This window comes from Sus scrofa, chromosome 9 (assembly GCF_000003025.6).
Source record: "Sus scrofa isolate TJ Tabasco breed Duroc chromosome 9, Sscrofa11.1, whole genome shotgun sequence".
Lineage (NCBI taxonomy): Eukaryota > Metazoa > Chordata > Mammalia > Artiodactyla > Suidae > Sus > Sus scrofa.
In genome coordinates this window covers 12092239-12115433 of record NC_010451.4, presented here as the reverse complement: position 1 = coordinate 12115433, position 23195 = coordinate 12092239, and the positions used below count along the sequence as shown (strand labels likewise).

At 43.0% G+C, this 23195-nt stretch overlaps 1 protein-coding gene across 1 annotated transcript; it reads left to right on the top strand.

The window, feature by feature from the left end:
* Nucleotides 1766-22444, top strand: CLNS1A (chloride nucleotide-sensitive channel 1A). Its single transcript, XM_003482570.4, has 7 exons — nt 1766-1983; nt 8598-8734; nt 10170-10271; nt 11182-11289; nt 12300-12473; nt 17891-17980; nt 21699-22444. Exons 1-6 carry the CDS (start codon nt 1859-1861, stop codon nt 17956-17958), a joined length of 714 nt encoding a protein of 237 aa, XP_003482618.1. The 5' UTR covers nt 1766-1858; the 3' UTR covers nt 17959-17980; nt 21699-22444.

Below are 23195 nucleotides of genomic sequence, written 5' to 3'. Positions count from 1 at the left end.
CCACCACAGTGGGAACTCCTGAAGTATGGTTTTGTGACAGTGGAAAGGAAAACTAACTCATGATAAGAGGCAAAGCTGAGTGTCAGTGCAGGGCAGTCGCTGGGCTCATTCATCACCTCACTGCCTATCTTAGCAAAATGTTACAGACTGAGGGATAATTTGTGGCAAGTTATGTATGAATGTCAAGGCTCTTCTGTACACAGCCCTTTCCAGACTGACCTGGCCTACTTTCCAGCCCCATCATGTGTAGTGGTTGAAAGGGTGTTGGCTGTGCTGCCCTACTGCTCAGGTTCTAAGTCACGCTCTGTCACTTAGTTACTATGGACCTTGGGCAATTCAACCTTCTTATGTGTTTTCTTTTAAAAAATTTTTTCTTTCATTTTAGGGCCACACTGGAGGCATATGGAAGTTCCCAGGGTAAGGGTTGAATCAGAGCTGCAATCGCTGACCTACACCATAGCCACAGCAACGCCAGATCCGAGCTGCATCTGTGACCTACAACGCAGCTCACAGCAATACCAGACCCTTAGCCCACTGAGGAAGGCCAGGGATTGAACTGCATCCTCATGGATACTAGTCAGGTTTGTTACTGCTTAGCCACAACAGGAACTCCTGTGCCATATTTTAGATTCCACATATAAGTGATATATGGTATTTGTCTTTCTCTATCTGACTTACTTTACTTAGTATGATAATCTCTAGTTGCACCCATGTTGGTGAAAATGGCATTATTTCATTCCTTTTTATGGCTGAGTGGTATTCCATTGTACATATTTACTGTATCTTCTTAATTCATTCATCTGTCAATGGCCATTTATGTTTTTCTCTTTTTTTCTTCAAGTTTTAGCTACTTTGAGTAGTGCTTCAATCAACACTGGGTGCATGTATCACTTTGAATCATTGTTTTGTCATGGTACATGCCCAGGAGTGGGATTACTGGATCATACCGTAATTCTATTTTTAGTTTTCTGAGGAACCTCAATACTGTTTTCCACAGCAGTTGCATTAACTTACATTCCTACCAACAGTGTAAGAGGGATCCCTTTTCTCCACACCCTCTAAGCATTTGTTATTTGTAGACTTTTTTTAGGTGTGGGTGGATACCTCATTGGAGTTTTTTCTTTGGGGGGGCGCTCTCCCGGCATATGTAAGTTCCAGGCTAGGGGTGGAATCCCAGCTGCTGCTGCCGGCCTACACCACAGCTCACGGCAACGCGGGATCCTTAACCCACTATGCGAGGCCAGGGACTGAATCTCGCTGTAGTTTTGATTTCCATATCCCTAATAGTTATAGACCCGGGGATACGTGGCTTATGCACTAGGGCAGTGTCAGGACCTAGACGAATACCTAGGGCATAACTCTTAAGTTGAGGCCTGCACAGGCTGAGATGACGCAAGCAGGCGCGGTGAAAAAGCGGAATCCAGTTAGGAGACCGTTGACCTGTAAATCAGTGTGGCCTCTACTTTCTATGCATCTTCAGGTATGGACTCCCTATCTCACGCCTCCGTCTCCCCTTTTGTAGAAAAAGGAATTTATTATTCCTGCGCCTCCTCTCTCCCAGGGTTACAGTGATGACCCTGACCTAGGATGCCGTTGAGAACGCTCTGTCATTCCAAGCTTGGGGCTTCAGAAAAAGGAGGGTGACGGGAAACGGCGTCACTGCGACACACCGGGGCCTCTCTGGCCTCCGAGATCTTGCCCTAGAACAGCTCGTCTCTATGGCAGACAGGGTTAAATTCCGGGGCGGCTAAGTAGCTCTTCCGGGGTCATCGCGGCCGTTTCCGGGGCGGGACGCCGCGAGCGGGGTTTGTGGTGCTTCGGCTCGCTGGCGGCCTGTGTCTGTGAGCTCCCTGCTGCAATGAGCTTCCTCAGGAGTTTCCCGCCGCCTGGGTCGGCTGAGGGGCTCCGGCAGCAGCAGCCAAATACGGAGGCTGTGCTGAACGGGAAGGGCTTGGGCACTGGCACCCTTTACATCGCGGAGAGGTAGGGTCCCTGTTCCCTAGTGCGGGCGGCCTGCGCGCCGCCTCCCCCGGGCGCCGGCCTTAGGGACGATCGGCGGCGAGACCACCGCCTCGGGGGCTGCGGGGCGGGCTGCTGAGAGGAAGACTCGATTGTTCCAGTGTCCTGTCCTCGGTGCCGCCTCTTCTCTCTTCCTCAGGCAGGGCTCTCCTCTTTAATTACGCTTTTCCCCCGCGGTCCGATAAGAGTGTGGCTCTCCCTCAAGGGTGTCGTTTTAAAATGTTGAGTTTCCAGGCCCTGAGTTAGAGTCATCCATGTGCCTGCCTCCTGCGAGGAGCAGGCGTGAGAGCTGTTGCCCTGGGCAGGCTTGTAGGTTTAGGGCAGACTGTGCAGGGTTTTGAGAGTTTGGGTAAGGCGTATAGGTTTCTTTCTGTAGGTGTGGGTGGGAAGAGGAACATCCTCCGTTTCAGGGAGGCTGGGTTATATCCAGAGGGACCTTGCTCTCATTGTCATTCCTGGAAGGAATCGCCTTTTTATTTGAGTACCCGGAACACTATGTACTTTCATTGTCACATAGATATGTCTTAAATATCGAGGTGGCAGAATAGAGGTACCTATTTCCAGGACATAGTTCATTCTTTTTTTTTTTTTTAGGGCCTCACCCAGGGCATATGGAAGTTCCCAGGCTAGGGGTCCAATTGGAGCTACAGCTGTCAGCCTACACCACAGCCACAGCAACGTGGGATCCAAGCCGGTGTCTGCGACCTACAGCGCAGCTCAAGGCAGCACCGGATCCCCCACCCACTGAGTGAAGCCAGGGATCAAACTCGCATCCTCATGGCTCCTAGTTGGATTCCTTTCCGCTGTGCCACAAAGGGAACTCCGGTTCATTCATCTTCAAGCCAACAATGGCACATTGTTTTCTCCCTGTCCTTCAAATCTCTCTGACGTTTGTTTCTGCTGTTTACAGCCAGGGAGAATTTTCTGGTTATAAGAGCTCACATGGGAGTTCCCCCTGGGACTCAGCAGTAACCCAAGATGAGTATCCATGAGGATGCCGGTTTGATCCCTCGCCCTGCTCAGTGGGTTAAGGACCTGGCCTTGCTGTGATCTTGGTGTAGGTCGCAGATGTGGCTCAGTTCTGGCATCGCTGTGCCTGTGGTGTAGGCGGCAGCCGCAGCTCTGATTGGGCCCCTAGCCTGGGAACTTTAATATGCCCTGGCTACGGCCCTAAAAAAGAAAAAGAGCTTACATGATTATATGGGACTCACACAGATGTGCCAGGATAACCTCCCTATTTTGTCTTCAGTTGATTAGTATCCTTAATTACATACACAAAGCCCCTTTTGCCATGTTACCTAATATATTCACAGAAGATATGAAAGTCATGGGGGCCAAAACCTCCTGCCATAGAGGGCACAAAAAATGTAAAGAATGCTTGGTTTAGAGGGAAATCTAGTCATTGAGCAAACTTAGGAGTTTGACTAGTCACTGAGATAGGAAATGTGGATGGGAAGGAAAGCAAGTTTGGGGTAAGGAGCAGTTCATGAGTTTAGTCTGGATATGTGTGAATTAGTTGCACATATGAAGGGGTTTCTTGGGAGAGTGGTACTAAAGATGGGTAGACAAGAAGGCCAAGGATGGAAACCTGGAGACACAGCTACACCAAGAGATGATGGAAGAAGAGACTTAAGGGGGAGGAGCAGTCAAATAAAATCACATCTGAGAAGCACCTGTTGGGTATTGACAAAGACATCTTTAGTGATCTTGGGGGAGCAGTTTCTTTTAAGGGGTGGAAAGTGGAACACAGATACAGTCCTAGCCCTACAGAATCCCTTTTTCTCCATGGCTTCTCTGTGTATTGGCTCTTCTGTAGTATAACTCCTGTTTTGGAAAGGTTTTATACTTGTTTTTTCTTTTGGAAAAATTTCAGACCTAAAAAATGTTGCAGGTGTTGTTAATACCCATAGCCCCTTCACCAAGGATTCATCAGTTGCTGACATTTTGCCACATTTATCTCTTTTTTCTGATTTTTTTGGAGTTTCAGACACGTTGTCACTTCACCTATAAATACATGAACAAAAATCTCCTTAGAATAAGGGTATTCTTTTGTATAATAACTACAGTACAGTTATCACACTGAGGAATTACAAACTCCTTTTAAGCTCTTATCAATTAAAAAAAATTTGTTTCCAGAGCTCCTGCTGTGGCCTAGCAGGTTAAGGATCTGGCGTTGTCTCTGCAAAGGTGCCCTTTCAATCCCCGCCTGCTGCAGTGGGTTAAGGATCTGGATTCGATCCCAGGCCTGGGAACTTCCATATGCCATGGGCGCGGTGGAAAAAGAAAATTGTTTTTCTTTATTCAGCTTTCCATTAGCAAATCTTTTGCTTCTTTAATAAAATATTTTTGTAAAATATACATACGGAAAAGAATATAAATTAATGTGTGGTTTAAGGAATTATAATTAAACTAATATAACACTGCATAACACCGCCAGGTTAAGGATAGAGTATTACCAGCCCCTTGGACACTTTTGTTCACCCCTCTTTACTCAGTGCTAGCTTACCTCTGTGGTCTCTTGCCCCCTTTTGTTTTTTCCCACCTTGATTTTCCAAATCCTGATAGAATCAAGGTCTCAACAAACTGGGAAGGGTTCCTAGAGGGTGTGACAGATGAGGAATAAGAGTGAGATAGGGCTGAAAAGAAATGTTCCAATTAGAAGAAACAAGATGCTCAGAGGCTAGGGTGAGAAACAGTATTGTGTGCCAGGATATAAGTGTGTAACACATGCACACTCGCAGCCCCACACTTCTTCATCCAAGGGTCCAAGGGAGAAAGAGTGAAATACAGTAAAACTAGAGAAGAGAGCCTTGTCATGAGCTTGGTTTGAGGGACGGTATTTTAGGATTTTAGGCAAAGAGAGGCAGGGTTTGATTTAGTTTTAGGTAGTTTCTCAAATTACTTTAGGGCTTATTGTCAAAGCTTAATTTTCATAGGAAGTTGACTTCTCCAAATAAGAAAGGGAACAGAGTCATGAATCATTCACAACAGAGCATTTGATTCAGATGGAATTGGAGTTCCTGTCGCAGCTCAGCAGTAACGAACCTGGCTGGTGTCCATGAGGACGTGGGTTCAGTCCCTGACCCTGCTCAGTGGGTTAAGCCTCCACCATTGCTGTGAGCTGTGGTGTAGCTTGCAGTCACGGCTTGGCTCCCGCGTTGCCAATTCAACCCAGAGCCTGGGAACCTCCATATGCTGTGGGTGCAGCCCTAAAAAAAAAAAAAAGAAACAGGTGAAATAAAATAATTAAAATAGGTAACCTATAAACAATGCATTTTCAAATGTCTTATTACAAAATTAATTTTTCAACAAATAATTAAGCCAGTGCAAATTTAAGACCTCTTAGTTTTCTGTCCTGTTTTTCTCCCTGTGCTGGGAATAAAGTACACTGATGGTACTTACACAACCGCATTGGAGGTTAGCAGGAGGTTCCTTTGCCGCTTGACAGGCTTTCTAATTCCTGTTTTCCTCTTTTGTGACTCATGGTTTCTTTGGGACTAGATATAGTTAATTAGACATTTTGATTTTGAAGGGCTTTTCTTCTAGAATATATGAAAAGAGAATAAATAAAAATCAAAACTTAGTGGCGTTCCCGTCGTGGCGCAGTGGTTAACAAATCCGACTAGGAACCATGAGGTCGCGGGTTCAATCCCTGCCCTTGCTCAGTGGGTTAACGATCCGGCATTGCTGTGAGCTGTGGTGTAGGTCGCAGATGCGGCTCAGATCCTGTGTTGCTGTGGCTGTGGCCTAGGCCGGTGGCTACAGCTCCGATTCGACCCCTAGCCTGGGAACCTCCATATGCTGTGGGAGCGGCCCTAGAAAAGGCAAATAGACAAAAAAAAAAAAAAAAAAAAAAAAAAACCACAACTTAGTGATCAGAGTAAATGTTGCTTTTAAGTGAAACCTTCTTCTGTAGAGTACACAATCCATCTTCATATTTGAGATTATCAGAGCTCCACAAGAAATGCTTGGTGAGGTAGCATTTATGTCCTGCCAGCAGTAAGGAACTAGAGGGTAGTTATTTCATGCTTTTAAAAGTGAAAGCCATAATTTAATAGACACTGAGTCTATGCTTATATTTCAGTTTTTCCATCTCCTTATTCAGTTATTAAAGTTTTGTGGCTCTGGTATTTGAAAACATTTAGACACCCAAATTTGGAATACTCCTTTCTGAAATGTGATAATGCCAAGGGACTTTTAAGGTGAGAAAAAGGAGTTTATTTGCTTAAAATTATATAGTTGTAGGGAGTTCCCATCATGGCTCAGGGGAACCAAATCCGACTAGGAACCATTAGGTTGTGGGTTTGATCCCTGGCCTCGCTCAGTGGGTTAAGGATCTGGCATTGCCGTGGTGTAGGTTGCAGACACGGCTCGGATTCCACGTTGCTGTGGCTGTGGTGTAGGCCAGTGTCAACAGCTCCAATTTGACCCCTGGCCTGGGAACCTCCATATGCCATGAGTGTGGCCCTAAAGAGACAAAAGACAAAAACAAACAAAAAAAACCCATGTTGAATGGAAATCTTACTAAATGACAGTGCATATTTTCTTGCTTTTGATTTTTTTTTCTTTTTTGTTTTGCTTTTTTTTTTTTTTTTAGGGCTGCACCAGTGGCATGCAGAGATTCCCAGGCTAGGGTTCGAATCTGAACTGCAGCTGCCAGTCTACACCACAGCCACAGCAGTGCCGGATCTGAGCAGCATCCATGACCTATGCCTCAACTTGTGGCAAGGCCATATACTTAACCCACTGAGCAAGGCCGGGAATCAAACCTGCATCCTCACAAATACTCTGTGGGGTCCCTAACCCACCGAGCCACAATGGAAACCCTGCCTTTGCTTTTTTTTTTTTTTTTTGTCTTTTTGCCTTTTCTAGGGCCGCTACCACTGCGCCATGACGGGAACTCCAGCCTTTGCTTTTTAATAAGTGAGGATCTTGTGTCATATGCTTGTATTGTGCTATTAGACTATTAGACGTTGATTTCCTTTTTATACTTCGTTTACACTTCAGCCTCCTGTTCCATTGAATGTGAATTATCTCAGACTCCTGCACTGTCCTTGTTCCTGCACAGGGGAGTCCTAGCTTCTTCTGTTGTATTTAGTTTTGCCCAGTTAGAAATCAGATGGCCATGCTTGTTATAGTTGTATAAAAAATAGAACTAGCTGGGGGTTTTATTGCATTAATTTCTTTTTCTTTTTTCTTTCTTTCTTTTGTCTTTCTAGGGCTGCACCTGCAGCATATGGAGGTTCCCGAGCTGGGGTTGAGTCGGACCTTCAGCTGCTGGCCTACGTCACAGCCATAGCAAGCCAGATCTGAGCTGAATCTTCAACCTACACCACAGCTCACGGTCAGGGATTGAACCTGCGTCCTCATGGTTCCTAGTCAGATTTGTTTCCGCTGAGCCCCGACAGGAACTCCTGTATTAACTTCTTTTTAAAATAACAACTTTATGGAGATAATTTACATAACATGCAATCATGTAATGAAAGTATACAATTCAGTGGTTATTAGTCTGTTTACAGAGTTGTGCAGCCATCAACACAATCAATTTTAGAATATTTTCACTGCCCCCCAATGAAACCAATACCCATTAGCCGTCACTTTCTGTTTTCCTTAAACCCTATGCAACCACTATATTGCATTAATTTTTATTGCATTAACTTTGTGTATGTGTGTTTTAAGGATCTTTTTTTCTGCTTTTCTCGTTGCTGAGTGCTGCAGTTCCAGATGGGTGAAGATTACCAAACAAGTAGCCAGCCCTTACTCAACTTAAATATAATGTTTTTTGTGATGTTTCCTTTGTTATAGCAATACAATATTTGCATCTAGGAGCACTTTTGAAGGAAAACTAATCTTTGCTTGTTTTAGGCTTTCTCTTAAAGCAGCAGAATAGATGAAAGGCTTCATGTAGTCTGCCTTTCAATATGAAGATTATTTTCCAACTTGTGGTATGATTATAGCCATTTCATGTGTATGTCATTTAATGTAGGGTTAGTGGAAAAATTAGTAAATCCTAAGTATTTATTGCATACTAAACCTGCTAATCATTACGCTAGTGGTTTTTGAAAAATGTTAAATGAGGGAATATAATAAGTTTTGTCCGGTAGCTCACATTCTGCTAGGGTACATATAAGATTCATTACCGCAGAGTTAAGTCCTCAAAGATATAGCTGAGCACAAGTGGAATTTAGAAAAAGAAAAGATATTATGAACTGGAGTAATTATAGGGAGGACTCATGGAGAGGCTCGGACTTACTCAGATGAAGAGCCTTTGCAAAAGCAAAGAAGGTGCCTGAAGACATTCCAACTGAGAACACGTGTAAAAAGGCATAGAAACACACGTGACTTAAATTGCATTTCGAATCTGTTTGAATATTTAGCTAGAGGAAAACAGACTGTAACAGAACTGGTCTTAAATTCAATTCCTACTACTGAATTTTCTCATTTTGCGAATATTTGTAAACAATATGCTTTGCATTTTATTCATTTGTAGAAGTGTCCAAGCTGAACCTTTATAAATGTAAGGATATTAAATAAGGATTTAAGTTCTTAAAATAATCTACTTAAAACATGTTTTTCAGCCGCCTGTCTTGGTTAGATGGCTCTGGATTAGGATTCTCACTGGAATACCCCACCATTAGTTTGCATGCAGTATCCAGGGACCTAAATGCCTATCCTCGAGAGCATTTGTATGTTATGGTGAATGCCAAATTTGGAGGTATGTATGGCATGATTTAATCTTAAGCTTCCTCTGGTAGCCTATTATATGTCAAAAAATATTCTTTGATCACAATCAATGTAATATTCAAACCATTGACTTATTTTGGATAATATGTTCTTAAGCAAAATTTCAGCACAGTAAAATAATTTGGACACCGCCTTTTATTTTCTATATACTTGTACTTAGAATTCTGTACTTTTGTGTATTTATGTTTCTTTCTTTCTCTCTCTTTTTTTTTTTTTTTTTTTTTTTGGTCTTTTTGCCATTTCTTGGGCTGCTCCCTTGGCATATGGAGGTTCCCAGGCTAGGGGTTGAATCGGAGCTGTAGGCACTGACCTACACCTTGTCTGCAGGATCCAAGTAATGTGGGATCCAAGCCTTGTCTTCGACCTATACCACAGCTCACAGCAGTGCCGGGTCCTTAACCCACTGAGCAAGGCGGGGGGGGGGGGGGGGGGGGGGGGGGGGGGGGGGGGGGGGGGGGGGGGGGGGGGGGGGGGGGGGGGGCACAGTGAGGCCTAACCCATGGAGCAAGCCAAGGATCAAACCTGTATCTTCATGGATGCTAGTCGGATTCGTTTCCACTGCACCATGATGGGAGCTCCCACTTTTTTTTTTTTTGTCTTTTCTAGGACCGCATCCGAGGCATATGGAGGTTCCCAGGTTAGGGATCTAATCGGAGCTGTAGCCACCGGCCTACGCCAGAGCCACAGCAACCAGGGATCTGAGCCACGTCTGCAGCCTACGCCACAACTCACGGCAAGGCCGGATCCTTAATCCACTGAGCAAGGCCAGGGATCGAACCCAAAACCTCATGGTTCCTAGTCGGATTCGTTAACCACTGAGCCATGACGGGAACGCCCCACTTTTTTTTTTTTTTTTTCTCCAATTTTTTTTTTGTTTTTTTTTGTTTTATTTTTTGGCTACACCCACAGCATGTGGAAATAGGCCATTGTTTGAACCTGTGCCACAGCAGCAACCCAAGCTGCTGCCATGATAGCGCTGGATCCTTAACTCGCTGCACCACAAGTGAACTCTGACCTTCCTTTTCTTACCTGTAAATTGTTGATGGTGAATCACATTAGTAGTTTACAAACTGTTCTTGGGTCCTTGTCTCAAGGTGAAAGGAGAAGTAGACATGACAGTGGAATCTGCTTGTTAGAAGCCTGAGTGTTTGGGTTTCCTTGCCTCCCACCATGACCTTGATGGGGCTTGGAATCCTTCGGACTTACTCAAGTACAATGTAATTAGACCAGAGAAACTCTCCAGAGTCTTTTTTAGCTTCAAAATAACTATGTTCCTATAATTTGAAGGAAAAAAATGCAATATTTTGATATGTCAATAAGCATGCTTTTAGGAATTTGCTTAGGCCTCTGTTTTTAAAAACAAATAAACAACATCATTAAAAAGCTATTTTTTATTTCCTTTCTAGAAGAATTGAAAGAATCTGTTGCTGATGAAGAAGAGGAAGACAGTGATGATGATATTGAACCTATTGCTGAGTTTAGATTTGTGCCTAGTGATAAATCAGCATGTGAGTGTTATTTGGAATTGATTCTTTTCCCTTTAAATACCAAGCATTCCTTCCATCCATATCCACACATACTCCTTTACCTTTATTAGCTCTGTTCTATTGTTTTTTCTTCATTTTAGCATATGGAATATCACTGAGGACCAGATACTTATTAATATAATAAGATTATGAATGAAATGAGAGTATGGCAGGCTCAGGTGTGTTTTGCGAATGAAGAAATCTAGTTATTTTCATGGACTTGGTGCTGTTGTCTGCGAATTTTACTGGAAAAGGACAGAGGACTCCTGGCAATTCTAAAATGAAAGATGCCTGGAAAGCTGAAAAGAGCCCTGCCTGGGAGTTCCTGTCGTGGCACAGCAGAAATGAATCCGATTAGTATCCATGAGGAAGTGGGTTTGATCCCTGACCTCTCTCAGTGGGTTAGGTGTCCGGCATTGCCGTGAACTGTGGTGTAGATCACAGATGTGGCTTGAATCTCGCGTGGCTGTGGCTGTGGCGTAGGCCTGCAGCTGCACCTCCAATTCGCCCCCTAGCCTGGAAACTTCCGTATGCCCTAAAAAGCCAAAAAAAAAAAAAAAAAAAAAAAGAGCCCTGCCTGCTTGCTGGGCTTTACTCTGGTGCCAGTGGTCTGACTAAGACACTGATGCTTTTACTCAGAAAATCCAACCATGCATGAAGAGATCTCAATAATATTTCAAAATGAACTCTTATTATTTTGTGACTTATCTCTTATCAAATACTTTACAAGATTGGTTCGTCTTAGAACTTGGCAGATTGTGTAAATGTTGTGATCCTCGTGTACCTCTTGTCTACTCATTAAATTTATTTGCACTGATGGTTATTTTGTTAAATTTTTATTACACATTGATGAGGGAGAAAATTAATGACAACATTTTAATTCCTTGTCCAGTGGAGGCAATGTTCACTGCAATGTGCGAATGCCAGGCTTTGCATCCAGATCCCGAGGATGAAGATTCAGATGATTACGACGGAGAAGAATATGACGTGGAAGCACATGGTTAGTAGCAAGGATTTTATAAGAGCGTTTCTGTGTGTGTTTCATTTTAAGCATCCGTTTGTGTAAGGATGTGGGATTGTAGTTCTTTATCTCCAGATATCCACATGGTATGGTTTTAAATAAAAGTGAATGGTACAATTCACGTCTAAGCCAAGTCGCAAAGTTTTATGGGATTCCGAAGCTTGAGGACAAAAAATAGAGGGAATTGGAGGAAGAAAATGGAAGGAAGATGATAGATAGGAAAATGGGTAGTCGGGAGGGGCTTTTAAGTTTATGCCGCCACTCCCAGAAAAGAAACCTCCGCCTCCACCACTTGGAACATCTTTAACCTGTGCCATCAAACACTCATTGCCCGTGTAGTTTCTTTTACCCAGAACGGTACTTTGTTTATCTGAGAATGTTTCCCTTTGCCTCCCCAGGGCAGAATGCAGTCACTAGCTTGGTTTAGAGTCCTGTTGCTTGAGGCGCCTACTGTTCTTTTTTTCTTTTTCCCACTGGTCTCATGTGTACCGGTTTGAGTCTCCAAGTCCTTTTCCCTCCGTGTGTACCTACTTTCTGTCCTGAGACAAACTCATTTCTGGGATTCTCCTCCATATACCTAAATACATTCTCATCTTTGCTGAGATTTTGAGGGTAGTTTAATTTTTTAATCCTGTCTGTTTTTTCCAGAATTTCTAATTTTTTTTTTTCTTTTTGTCTTTTCTAGGGCCACACTCATGGCATATGGAGGTTCTCAGGCTAGGGGTCTAATCAGAGCTGTAGCCGCTGGCCTACGCCACACCCACAGCAACACAGGATCAGAACCATGTCTGCAACCTGCACCACAGCCCATGGCAACGCCAGATCCTTAACCCACTGAGCAAGGCCAGGGATCGAACCCACAACCTCATGGTTCCTAGTTGGATTCGTTAACTACTGAGCCACAATGGGAACTCCAGTACTATATTATTGATTATCCTTTCCCCCCCCTAATTATTTTATAATAGCTTACAAGCTTTTTATTTATTTAGAACAAGGGCAGGGGGACATCCCTACATTTTACACCTATGAAGAAGGATTATCCCATTTGACAGCAGAAGGCCAAGCCACGTTGGAGAGATTAGAAGGAATGCTTTCGCAGTCTGTGAGCAGCCAGTACAACATGGCTGGAGTCCGGACAGAAGATTCAATAAGAGATTATGAAGGTGAGTATCCTTTTTCTTCACTATGAACAGTCAGTTGGTCACTTGAGCAACAAAGGAAGCTACGGAAAGACTCACATAGTTCTTTTGGAAGCTCTAAGACAGAAAAATCTCAGAATTTAACACTTTACAGTGTAGGAAGCAAATGTAGAATTACATAGAATGGGAATTCCCTGTAAATTTTTTAAAACTTTTTCCCCTAACTTATAAAAATAATCTATGTTCATAGTCAAAAATTTGTAATGGGCACAGGCAAAGAAGAAATGAAAAATACAGTATAATTCTAATTGAGAGACACCTATTAATTTTCTGCTGCATGTCTTTCCAGTTTTCCTATTTGTGTGTGTGCCCACATTGATGCTGCCATTTTTATTTTTTAAATGAATTCCTCCATGGTTATTTGCAAAAGTAGGTTAGTCAGTTGATGTAAAGGGCTAGGCAGCGTTCAGGAAACTTGGGGCTCTCTTTTATTGACAAACATCTGTACCTTAAACAGACGGCTTTAACTGTTTCATTTATCTTGTATTTGTAAGCCTCTTTGTAAATACTTTCCCTATTAGACTGGTTCCTTTTTCTAAATATTCTGTTTCAATTAGAATCTTAAAGTATTCTTTTGACTCAGATTTTACTATTTATTCTCTTATCCAGTTTAATTCTGAGGTCTGTGCATTTTTCCTTTAAATGATTTTTCAGATCTCCTTGCTGTAACTATTGCTGTCCTCCAAACCTAGGCCATTTTCTTCTCACACTGGATTTATGGTAATTTTTTTTTTTTTTTTTTTTTTTTTGGTCTTTTTGGGGCCACATCTGAGGCATATGGAGGTTCCCAGGCTAGGGGTCCAATCAGAGCTGTAGCTGCAGGCCTACACCAGAGCCACAGCAACGTGGGATCCGAGCCATGTCTGCAACCTATACCACAGGTCATGGCAATGCGGGATTCTTTTTTTTTTTTTTTTTTGTCTTTTGTCTTTTTTGTTGTTGTTGTTGTTGTTATTGTTGCTATTTCTTGGGCCGCTCCCGCGGCATATGGAGGTTCTCAGGCTAGGGGTTGAATCGGAGCTGTAGCCACCAGCCTACGCCAGAGCCACAGCAATGCGGGATCTGAGCCGCGTCTGCGACCTACACCACAGCTCACGGCAACGCCGGATCGTTAACCTACTGAGCAAGGGCAGGGATCGAACCCGCAACCTCATGGTTCCAGGTCAGATTCATTAACCACTGCGCCACGACGGGAACTCCAAGCAATGCGGGATTCTTAACCCAGTGAGTGAGGTCAGGAATTGAACCCGAGTCCTCATGGATGCTAGTCAGTTTTGTTAACCACTGAGCTACGATGGGAACTCCTATGATGGTAAATGTTTTTGTGTCAGTCATCCCTTCCTCCAGCTCACTTGCTTGAGGTCAGACAGCTAATAGGTGGTGAATGGACTAAATGAGCTAATATGTGAAAACAATATGTCAGGCCCTATTATGAGCATTTCTTACATCTTTTTTTTTTTTAATCCTTTTTTTTTGTTGTTGTTGTTGTTGTTGCTATTTCTTGGGCCGCTCCTGCGGCATATGGAGGTTCCCAGGCTAGGGGTTGAATCGGAGCTGTAGCCACCGGCCTACGCCAGAGCCACAGCAACGCGGGATCCGAGCCGCGTCTGCAACCTACACCACAGCTCACGGCAACGCCGGATCGTTAACCCACTGAGCAAGGGCAGGGATGGAACCTGCAACCTCATGGTTCCTAGTCGGATTCGTTAACCACTGCGCCACGACGGGAACTCCCATTTCTTACATCTTGTATGTATTCGCTATATATTAGTATTTTATGTTGGTGTAGAGTCTTTTTTTTTTTTTTTTTTTTTTTAAATCTTAGTGCCGCACCTGCAGGATATGGAGGTTCCCAGGCTAGGGGTCAAATCAGAGCTACAGCCGCTGGCCTACACCACAGCTACTGCAACGCCAGATCTGAGCCACATCTGTGACCTACACCACAGCTCACTCACGGCAACACCGGATCTTTAACCCAGAGAGCAAGGCTAGGGATCAAACCTGCATCCTCATGGATGCTAGTCACATTCGTTTCTGCTGAGCCATGATGCGAACTCCGTATGTTCCTATAGAGTCTTAACACTTCTAAGTTTTAGTGATGCAGAATGTTGTTACAGAGGGTTATTGGAGTTTTTCTTTTATTGGTACATTTAAGTTTCTCTCGTAATGGTGTAATCAGTAGCTCCTTGCACGTAGCATGTGGGTGCTGAAATTCTAGGATATTTAATTTGGAAAAATTTTGGCTTTGAGTCACTCTATTATTCTTTATGTCTTTCCATTTGAAGCTCTAAGTGGTGGTCCTCTCACATAGGCTGTAGAGCGAGAGGATCAGCATGATTTCTAGTGCTCTATTAAACTGTTAGCTGAAAGAATTCAAGATGTTACCTTTCTTATTACAGTGCTTGACTGATATGTGCTCTTGGACATTGAAAAGCCTTTCATCTCTGAAGGTTTTTTTGTTTTTAATTGTAAAATTCCTTATTTAATGCTTTATAGCAGCCACTTTTATGAGGTCACAAAAACTTATTGCTATAGTAAGATTTTTGGACTTGTATTCCTAAGCCTTATTAGTATATTGTGAGTTGCCTATATATAAAACTTCTTCATCCTTTACCATTCCCCATCCTGGCTGCCCATCTCTCTTTTTGCCATTTATTTAGTTTGACCTGTGCATTTTCTTTTTTAAGATTTATTTTTAAAATAAAAATTATGTATATATTCAAGGTATGTATGCAGCATGATGTTTTGATATTTACATAGTGAAATTCCTACTGCTGGCACTTGAGTGCTTTATGTTCTTTTATTTATGTAAGAGGTGTTTCCTGAGCTCCTGTGCCAGGCACAGAGAATGTAAGAGTACTCAAGAGAGATGAGGTTGTATCTGTCAGTGGCATTCTAGTGGAGAAGAAAGTAAATTAGGCAGTTACAGTGCATTGTGATACAGCATTGAGATAATCTGTATCACAGTGCATTGGAAGCCTGAGGAACTGTGGAACCGGCTGGACCCTTCGCCCGGCTTGGCTAGTCAGGGAGAGTCAAACTTCACGAAGTCGGCGACATTTAAGCCAGGATCTAAAGATAAATAAAAGTAAATTGGGTGAAGGGGCATTGCAGGTTGGGGAGAGAGGTAAAGGGATCAGCCATGTCCAAGGTTAGAGAGACCCTTTTGCTTTGGAGAACTGAAAGGTTTGTTGTTGTTGTTGTTGTTGTTTTTTAACTATTAATCACTCGCAATGTTCTAGGCATTTTTTTTTTTTTTTTGGTCTTTTTGTCTTTTTGCCTTTTCTAGGGCAGTTTCCCATGGCATATGGAGGTTCCCCACCTACACCACAGCTCACGGCAACACCGGATCCTTTTTTTTTTTTTTTTTTTTTTTTGCTATTTCTTTGGGCCACTCCCGCGGCATATGGAGGTTCCCAGGCTAGGGGTCGAATCGGAGCTGTAGCCACTGGCCTACGCCAGAGCCACAGCAACACAGGATCCGAGCCACGTCTGCAACCTACACCACAGCTCACGACAACGCTGGATCGTTAACCCACTCACTGAGCAAGGGCAGGAATCGAACCCGCAACTTCATGGTTCCTAGTCGGATTCGTTAACCACTGCACCACGATGGGAACTCCCGGATCCTTAACCCACTGAGCAAGGCCAGGGATCGAACCCACAACCTCATGGTTCTTAGTCGGATTTGCTAACCACTGCGCCACGACGGGAACTCCTGAAAGTTTATTATGTCTTGATCTCTTGAGGCTGAAAGATAGTTATTATAGCAGCAGATACAGGTGTAGTGAACTGGGCTGTACCTTAAGAAATGTGACGAGCTCTTCCGGCTCAGTGGGTTAGGGATCTGGTGTTGTCTTTGCAGTGGCCTAGGGTCCATCCCGGGCCTGGGAATCTGCATGCCACAGGTGCAGCCAAAAAAAAAAAAAAAAGGAAAAAAATGAGAAACTTGATAGCAGTGTTAAAGAATTTCAGCCTACATGTAGGTCAGTGGGATGCTATTGAAGAACTTTATTTTTTATTTTGTTTTATTTATAGACAAAGACAAGTTTATTGAGGCAAGAAACTTAACACAGCAGGCCTGCTTCCTGATAATCTGGGAGAGCCCTGAAGAATTTTAGTTTTAGTGTTTCAGAAGATGACTCTGGCTATAATATGAAAAATTAATTGCAGAGGGAAATACTAGAGGAAAGAAGTTAAATAGCTTATGATTTAGATTAGATGGGTGATAGTGGCCTAAATTAAGGAGTGGCGGTGGTTGTCAAAAGACAATAGACTTGAGAAATATTTAAGAGATAAAAGCAGCAGAAGTTAGAGATGTGGTAGGGGTTTCCGAATTGGGCAGGTAAGAGGTATCCTTTTGTAAGACTGGAAAGAAGTATTTTCAGCGTGAAGATGATGAGTTAATTTTAGGAAAGTGTTGCATGCCTTTGGATATCCTGGTGGTGCGGTGCCGCAGAAGGGGCTGCAGGCAGAATCCAGTCTGTGGTGGACTGAATTGTTGTGGGGTGAGTGAGAGGTGAGGCACTGGAGAAAGCCGCCTTAGACAACTTTTCCAGAGGGCTTTCTTCCTTGTCAACCCTGCCTCCCTCCTTTTATGCGTTAAGAAAAAGAGATAAGCCAGAACCTTTCTCTACTTATTTTGTCTTTTTTCCTGAATTATGGTATAAACTTATGAAGATAGAACTTGATACATTTAAAAAAAAAGTTGCATAGTAAATACCTAGAACAGGTCTGTGACGAGTGAACATTTGATGCTTACTGTGTTTGAAAGTCCCTATCTAGTATTGTTTCAGTGTTGAGGTTGAGAAGTGCAGAGTAAGTGGTTAATGTATAGACTAGGTGTTTTCGGTCATGGCATGTGGAAGTTCCTGGGCCAGGGATCAAACTCAGGCCATAGCAGCGACCCAAGCCACAGCAGTGACAATGCCAGATCCTTAACCTGCTGTGCCACAAGAGAGCTCTTAGACTAATTATAACATGACCTAAGTCCACAGGTGGTGTTTTTTATCTCTGTTCCTTGATAGTTCTAATTTTTTAGCAAGAAAGAATTAGCAACTTTTTTTTTTTTTTTTTTGGTCTTTTTAGGGCCGTACCTACAGCATATGGAAGTTTCCAGGCTAGGAGTCGAATTGGAACTGTAGCTGCCAGCCTGCACGACTGCTCATGGCAATGCTGGGTCCTCAGCCCACTCAGCAAGGCCAGAGATGGAACTTGCGTCCTCATGGGTACTAGTTGCATTCATTATACCACTGCAAGAGGGCTCCAGAAATTGCAACTCTTACCAGCAGAGGGCACTAGCTTCCTTCTGGTTGAAGTATAAGTTGCCTCTTATGAAGTGCTTCGTAGACTATTGCTCAGTGATTGATCTTTTTCCTCAGATGGGATGGAGGTAGATACTACACCAACAGTTGCTGGACAGTTTGAGGATGCAGATGTTGATCACTGAGAATCATCGATGCTGCTTTGGGGTGAGTATATATTCTGTCTTGTCACTGAACATGAAAATCATGTGAAATAATTTTTGTTTTCATAATTGAGGAGAACTCTATAAAATGAGCAGTTTGGAAAAATATTAGTTTCCCATTTATGAAATTATTTTAAATTACATAGTTTTTCCCCTTAAGAAATCAAGATCTGCAGACATGGTGATGTTCGGGTTTTACTGATGATGTTCAGCATTTACTAAGCGCTCACCACGTGCCAAGCTCTTGCTAGGCCTTGAGGCACGTTGAAGAATAAGACATACCCATCTTCAGTGAGGAGGAGGACGTTAGCCTTTGGAACAGGGATTCCCTGGTTGGTCGGTAGGAGCGGCAAAGCCTGAGGTCATGTCCTGCTCTGCTCTTGAGTCACCTTTTCCCACTTGTGATGTTTGAAACCTGCACATGCTCAACAGAAAATGCAAAGCAGAGATTTGCTGCAGCTCACTGCTGTTCAATTTAGGGAGGAAGTAGACGTAATTCCAGTCTAATTTTAAGCCTTCACTCATAATCTTTTATTGGTGTCCCTCCTGAAAATAATGGAGAACCAAGGTCTCGGGCAAATTAGTGTTCAAGGCTGCTTTGCCAGACTATTAACATGTCCATGCATGGCTGCCCAAGAGCTGTCATTTCCCAAGTTGCTTCATACCTGCTTTTCTTGACTGACTTGAATTCACTGCCAGTTTTCTTTCCTTTGACACATTCTCATGAATTTTGCCTGAAGTTTGTCTCTGTTTATTATCTCAACTATATATCAAATAACTGAAGTTCATGTAGCTGGTTTATATCCTACAGAGCTAGGATTGGTAATTCGCAGCTCTTCTTTAAAAACTGGAAGAGTTTTACATTGTTAAATTGTTGTCCCACTTGTCCCTTTACAGCACTCTCCTTCCACTGATCTTAGAGCATTTTCTTGAATACTAGCTTTCTTGCATTCTTTGGGTCCTTTATTTTATTAAAGCAAATAGTAGCATGACAAGATTTTATGTATTTTGGCTTGACTCTTGTACCAGTGTTAGTCACCCAGTTAGGTTGTGAGCTCCCTTGTTATTTTAGGTTGCATGGGCTTTCCAAACTCTTACCATTGTGAGCATAGATAGCATTGCTTCTTAGACGGACCATGAATTGTGATTAATGGCGCTTTCCTTTCCTCTCAGCTGCTGCCAGTAGAGCTGTTAAAAATAATCTTAAGGAGTTCCTGTTGTGGCTCAGTTGTAACAAAGTATCCATGAGCATGGGTTTGATCTCTGGCCTCACTCCCTGGGTTAAGGATGCGGCATTGCTGTGGGTTGTGGAGTAGGTTGTAGACAGCTCAGATCAGCTCAGATCTAGAGTTGCTGTGGCTGTGGTGTAAGCTAGCACCTAGAGCTCCGATTCGATCCCTAGCCTGGGAACTCTCATATGCCGTGGGTGCGGCCCTAAAAAGATAAGTAATAGTAACAATCTTAAGAGGGTGTTCTCTTGCGGCACAGGGCGTTAAGGATTCTGCGTCATTACTGCAGTGGTTTGGGTTGCTGCTGTGGCTCGGGTTTATCCTTGGCCCAGGAAGGTCCACCTGCTGCAGGCAAGGCCAAAATCATCATCATCATCTAAGAGTTCAGTGACTTACATCCCTGTCCCTTTTTTTTTTTTTTTCTGGCTGCACTCATGGCATGCGGAACTCCCATGCAGGGGATCAAACCTGTACCACAGCAGTGACAGTGACACATCCTTAAACTGCTGAGCCACCAGGGAACTCCTTATGTCCATTTCTTTAAATATTTATTTCCACAACATCTACTGCTTTTTTTTTTTTCTTTTTAGGGCCACACCCACAGCATATGGAGGTTCCCAGGCTAGGGGTCGAATCGGAGCTGTAATTGTCCTATAGCTCACGGCAATGCGAGATCCTTAACCCACTGAGCGAGGCCAGGGATCAAACCCGTGTCCTCATGGATGCTAGTCAGATGCCTTTCCACTGAGCCACGACTTGAACTCCTCCACAACATTTACTTCTGTCATTAGTAGCCATTTAGTCTAAAATCAGCACTGTCTCCTTTTCCTTTAGCTAAAATGTTCAGATAGCCGGAGCGCTCTCAAGTCTTCAGATCTAAGAGTTCCAGAAGTCAGTACGTCACTGTTCTGTTTCATGGGAAATCTTTCAGTATCTTCCCTATTTTTCAAGTTCTCATTTATAACTTTCTTTATAGCACATGGGTTTTTTCAGTAATTTTTATTGAAACTGAGAAACATATTTTTGATCTGGCTTTAACAAATTGTTTTTTTAAATTCTTTATTTTTTGTCTTTTTAGAGCAGCACCTGCGACATATAGAGGTTCCCAGGCTAAGGGATGAATCGGAGCTACAGCTACCAGCCTACATCACAGGCACAGCAACGCTGGATCCGAATGATGTCTGCAACCTACACCACAGCTCACAGCAATACCAGATCCTTAACCCACTGAGCAAGGCCAGGGATTGAACCTGCGTCTTTTTTTTTTTTTTTTTTTTTAAACGTATTTCTTCTATTCAGAGAATACCAACTATTTTAATAAGAATTATGAGAAATTTATTTGGTATATCATTGATGGTTACACAACGGGATTTTTCTTTTTTTAATCTTTTTTTTTTTTTAAGGGTCGCACCCACAGCATATGGAGGTTCCTGAGCTAGGGGTTGAATTGGAGCTATACCTTCTGGCCTATACCACAGCCACAGCAATGCCAGATCCGAGCCGTGTCTTTGACCTACACTACAGCTCATGGCAATGTGGGATCCTTAACTCACTGAGCGAGGCCAGGGATCAAACCTGCGTCCCCATGGATCCTTGTCGGGTTCATTAACTGCGAGCCATGACAGGAACTACCCCCAAATGGGGTATTACAGCATTTTCTTGGTGAGAATTCTTATGACTCTTTGTAATATAATTTTATGATGAAATGACTGTAAAATAGCTACAAACTTCTTCATGAGCTGATGATTTGTTTTCTATTCATTTTATGCTGCAACTGGAGTGGAGAGATGTTTTATTCATACAGTTTGTTCAAGTTCTTCACCTGAATAATTGACCTTAGTTCCAAACAATGTCTAAATTTTTATCATTTAAAATTATATTTATCTCTGGAGTTCCCGTCGTGGCGCAGTGGTTAACGAATCCAACTAGGAACCATGAGGTTTCCGGTTCAATCCCTGGCCTTGCTCAGTGGGTTAAGGATCCCGAGTTGCCATGAGCTATGGTGTAGGTTGCAGATGTGGCTCAGATCCTACGTTGCTGTGGCTCTGGGGTAGGCCGGTGGCTACAGCTCCGATTAGACCCCTAGCCTGGGAACCTCCATATGCTGTGGGAGTGGCCCTAGAAAAGGCAAAAAGACAAAAAAATGAAATAAAATAAAATTATATTTACCTCTGAGGAGTGAACAAGAAAGAATTAGAGTGTATATGCAGCTATTAAAATTTTCAAGATAATGGAACCAAGACCTCTGAATGAATGATATGGGGGAGGGGAAGGCACCTGACTAGTGGAATCGTAACTCTACCACATTGGACAAGGCGTAGAACTTCTCTCATTCTGTTTCTTCATCTGAAAAGGGGGGATGACAGTAACCCCCTGGCAAGATTGTTGCAATGACTGAGGTAGTAAATGTTAATTCTCTTGGCACTCTTGGCTAGGCAGTCGATCAGTAATAGTTCTTATTATTATAAACTCTGTAAACCTTTTGTTTTTCAGATTCTGCTCATAACTATAGGAGAGAACTTGGTACTTCTTCCACTGAGGAGTGGGTGTCGGTGAAAGTCTTTTTTCCTTCTCCAAAACTTTCCTGAACCAGTTCTTTCCTGAGACAGACTTTACTGAGACAAGTTGTTCCCAGCAGAAGAAACGATGACCTTTATTAACGAAGGTGAATTAACTTAACCAAGAGGATATTTGTAGTTGATCAGTTTACCCCAAAACCAGGTGTACCCTCTGAATCGGCCTGTAATTCCTGCCTTTACTGTCTGCTCCCTCCTAACCCAGCAGGAAATGTCCTGGCCCTTGAAGGTGCAGGTTGACTGTGTGGAAAAAAGAGAGGCCAAATGTAGGATAGACGCCTTAGGGCCTAAGGATCCATTGCTCCTTACAAGAGAAAAAAAGATCTCAGAGACATCCTGGCTCTACTTAGTCTCCACAGGGAGAAGGGTCTTTTTACTAATTGGGGACCCAGAGTAATCAACTTTAAGGGAGCCTCTTCAGAAATATTCCAGCCACACATACTTCCACTCACACGAGTTCTTCTGTCCAGGCTTTGCTCCTTGCCCTGTGTTCCACCAGCCTGTTCTGTCCTAACGTATTAGGTTATATCCTTTAATTTCCAACCTCCATAGGTCAGTTTCCGTAAAAGAAGAGGTGAAATTGGGATGAAGTCCTCAAATTTTTTCCGATAATTGTTTTGTCTTTGTAATAGCTTAACAAATAAATTTAGGTTTTCTATATTATGGTACTCTCATTCTTGACTAAAATCATTAATGAGAAATGTTCTTTAAAAAATTCTGGCAAAAAATGGGAATCTTATTGGTCTTATTTTTGTTTGACATATGTTGAGGACATGAACATGATATGAGTAAGAAGATATGTAGTTAGGAGTTCCTGTCGTGGCTAACGAATCTGACTAGGAACCATGAGGTTGCAGGTTCGGTCCCTGGTCTTGCTCAGTGGGTTAAGGATCTGGCGTTGCCATGAGCTGTGGTGTAGGTTGCAGACGCAGCTTGGATCCCACGTTGCTGTGGCTGTGGCGTAGGCCGGCGGCTACAGCTCCGATTCAACCCCTAGCCTGGGAACCTCCGTATGCCGTGGGAGCGGCCCTAGAAAGGCAAAAAAATTTAAAAAATAAAGAAAAAGAAAATGTGTAGTTAGGGCTTCTGGCAAATATTCAGCAGGGCAAGGATTTAACACATTTCAAGGGGATTTTCTTCTACTTGGATCGGGAGTAATTTCACAGAGCATACTTTTCAACTTTCAATTTTTAATTTTCTGAGACACCTGGGTGTTTCTCAGGCCGATTTGTAATTACAGGTTTACATTCAGACTTTATGACCTTAGAAGTAAGGCTAGAAAAGCTATTCATAATTACTTGGCTAATTAGTGACTAAACTAGTTTGTTACCGCTAAACCTAGTGGGGTTTTTTGTTGTTTGTTTTTTTCTCTGCCACACCCATGGCATGTAGAAGTTCTTGGGCTAGGGATGGA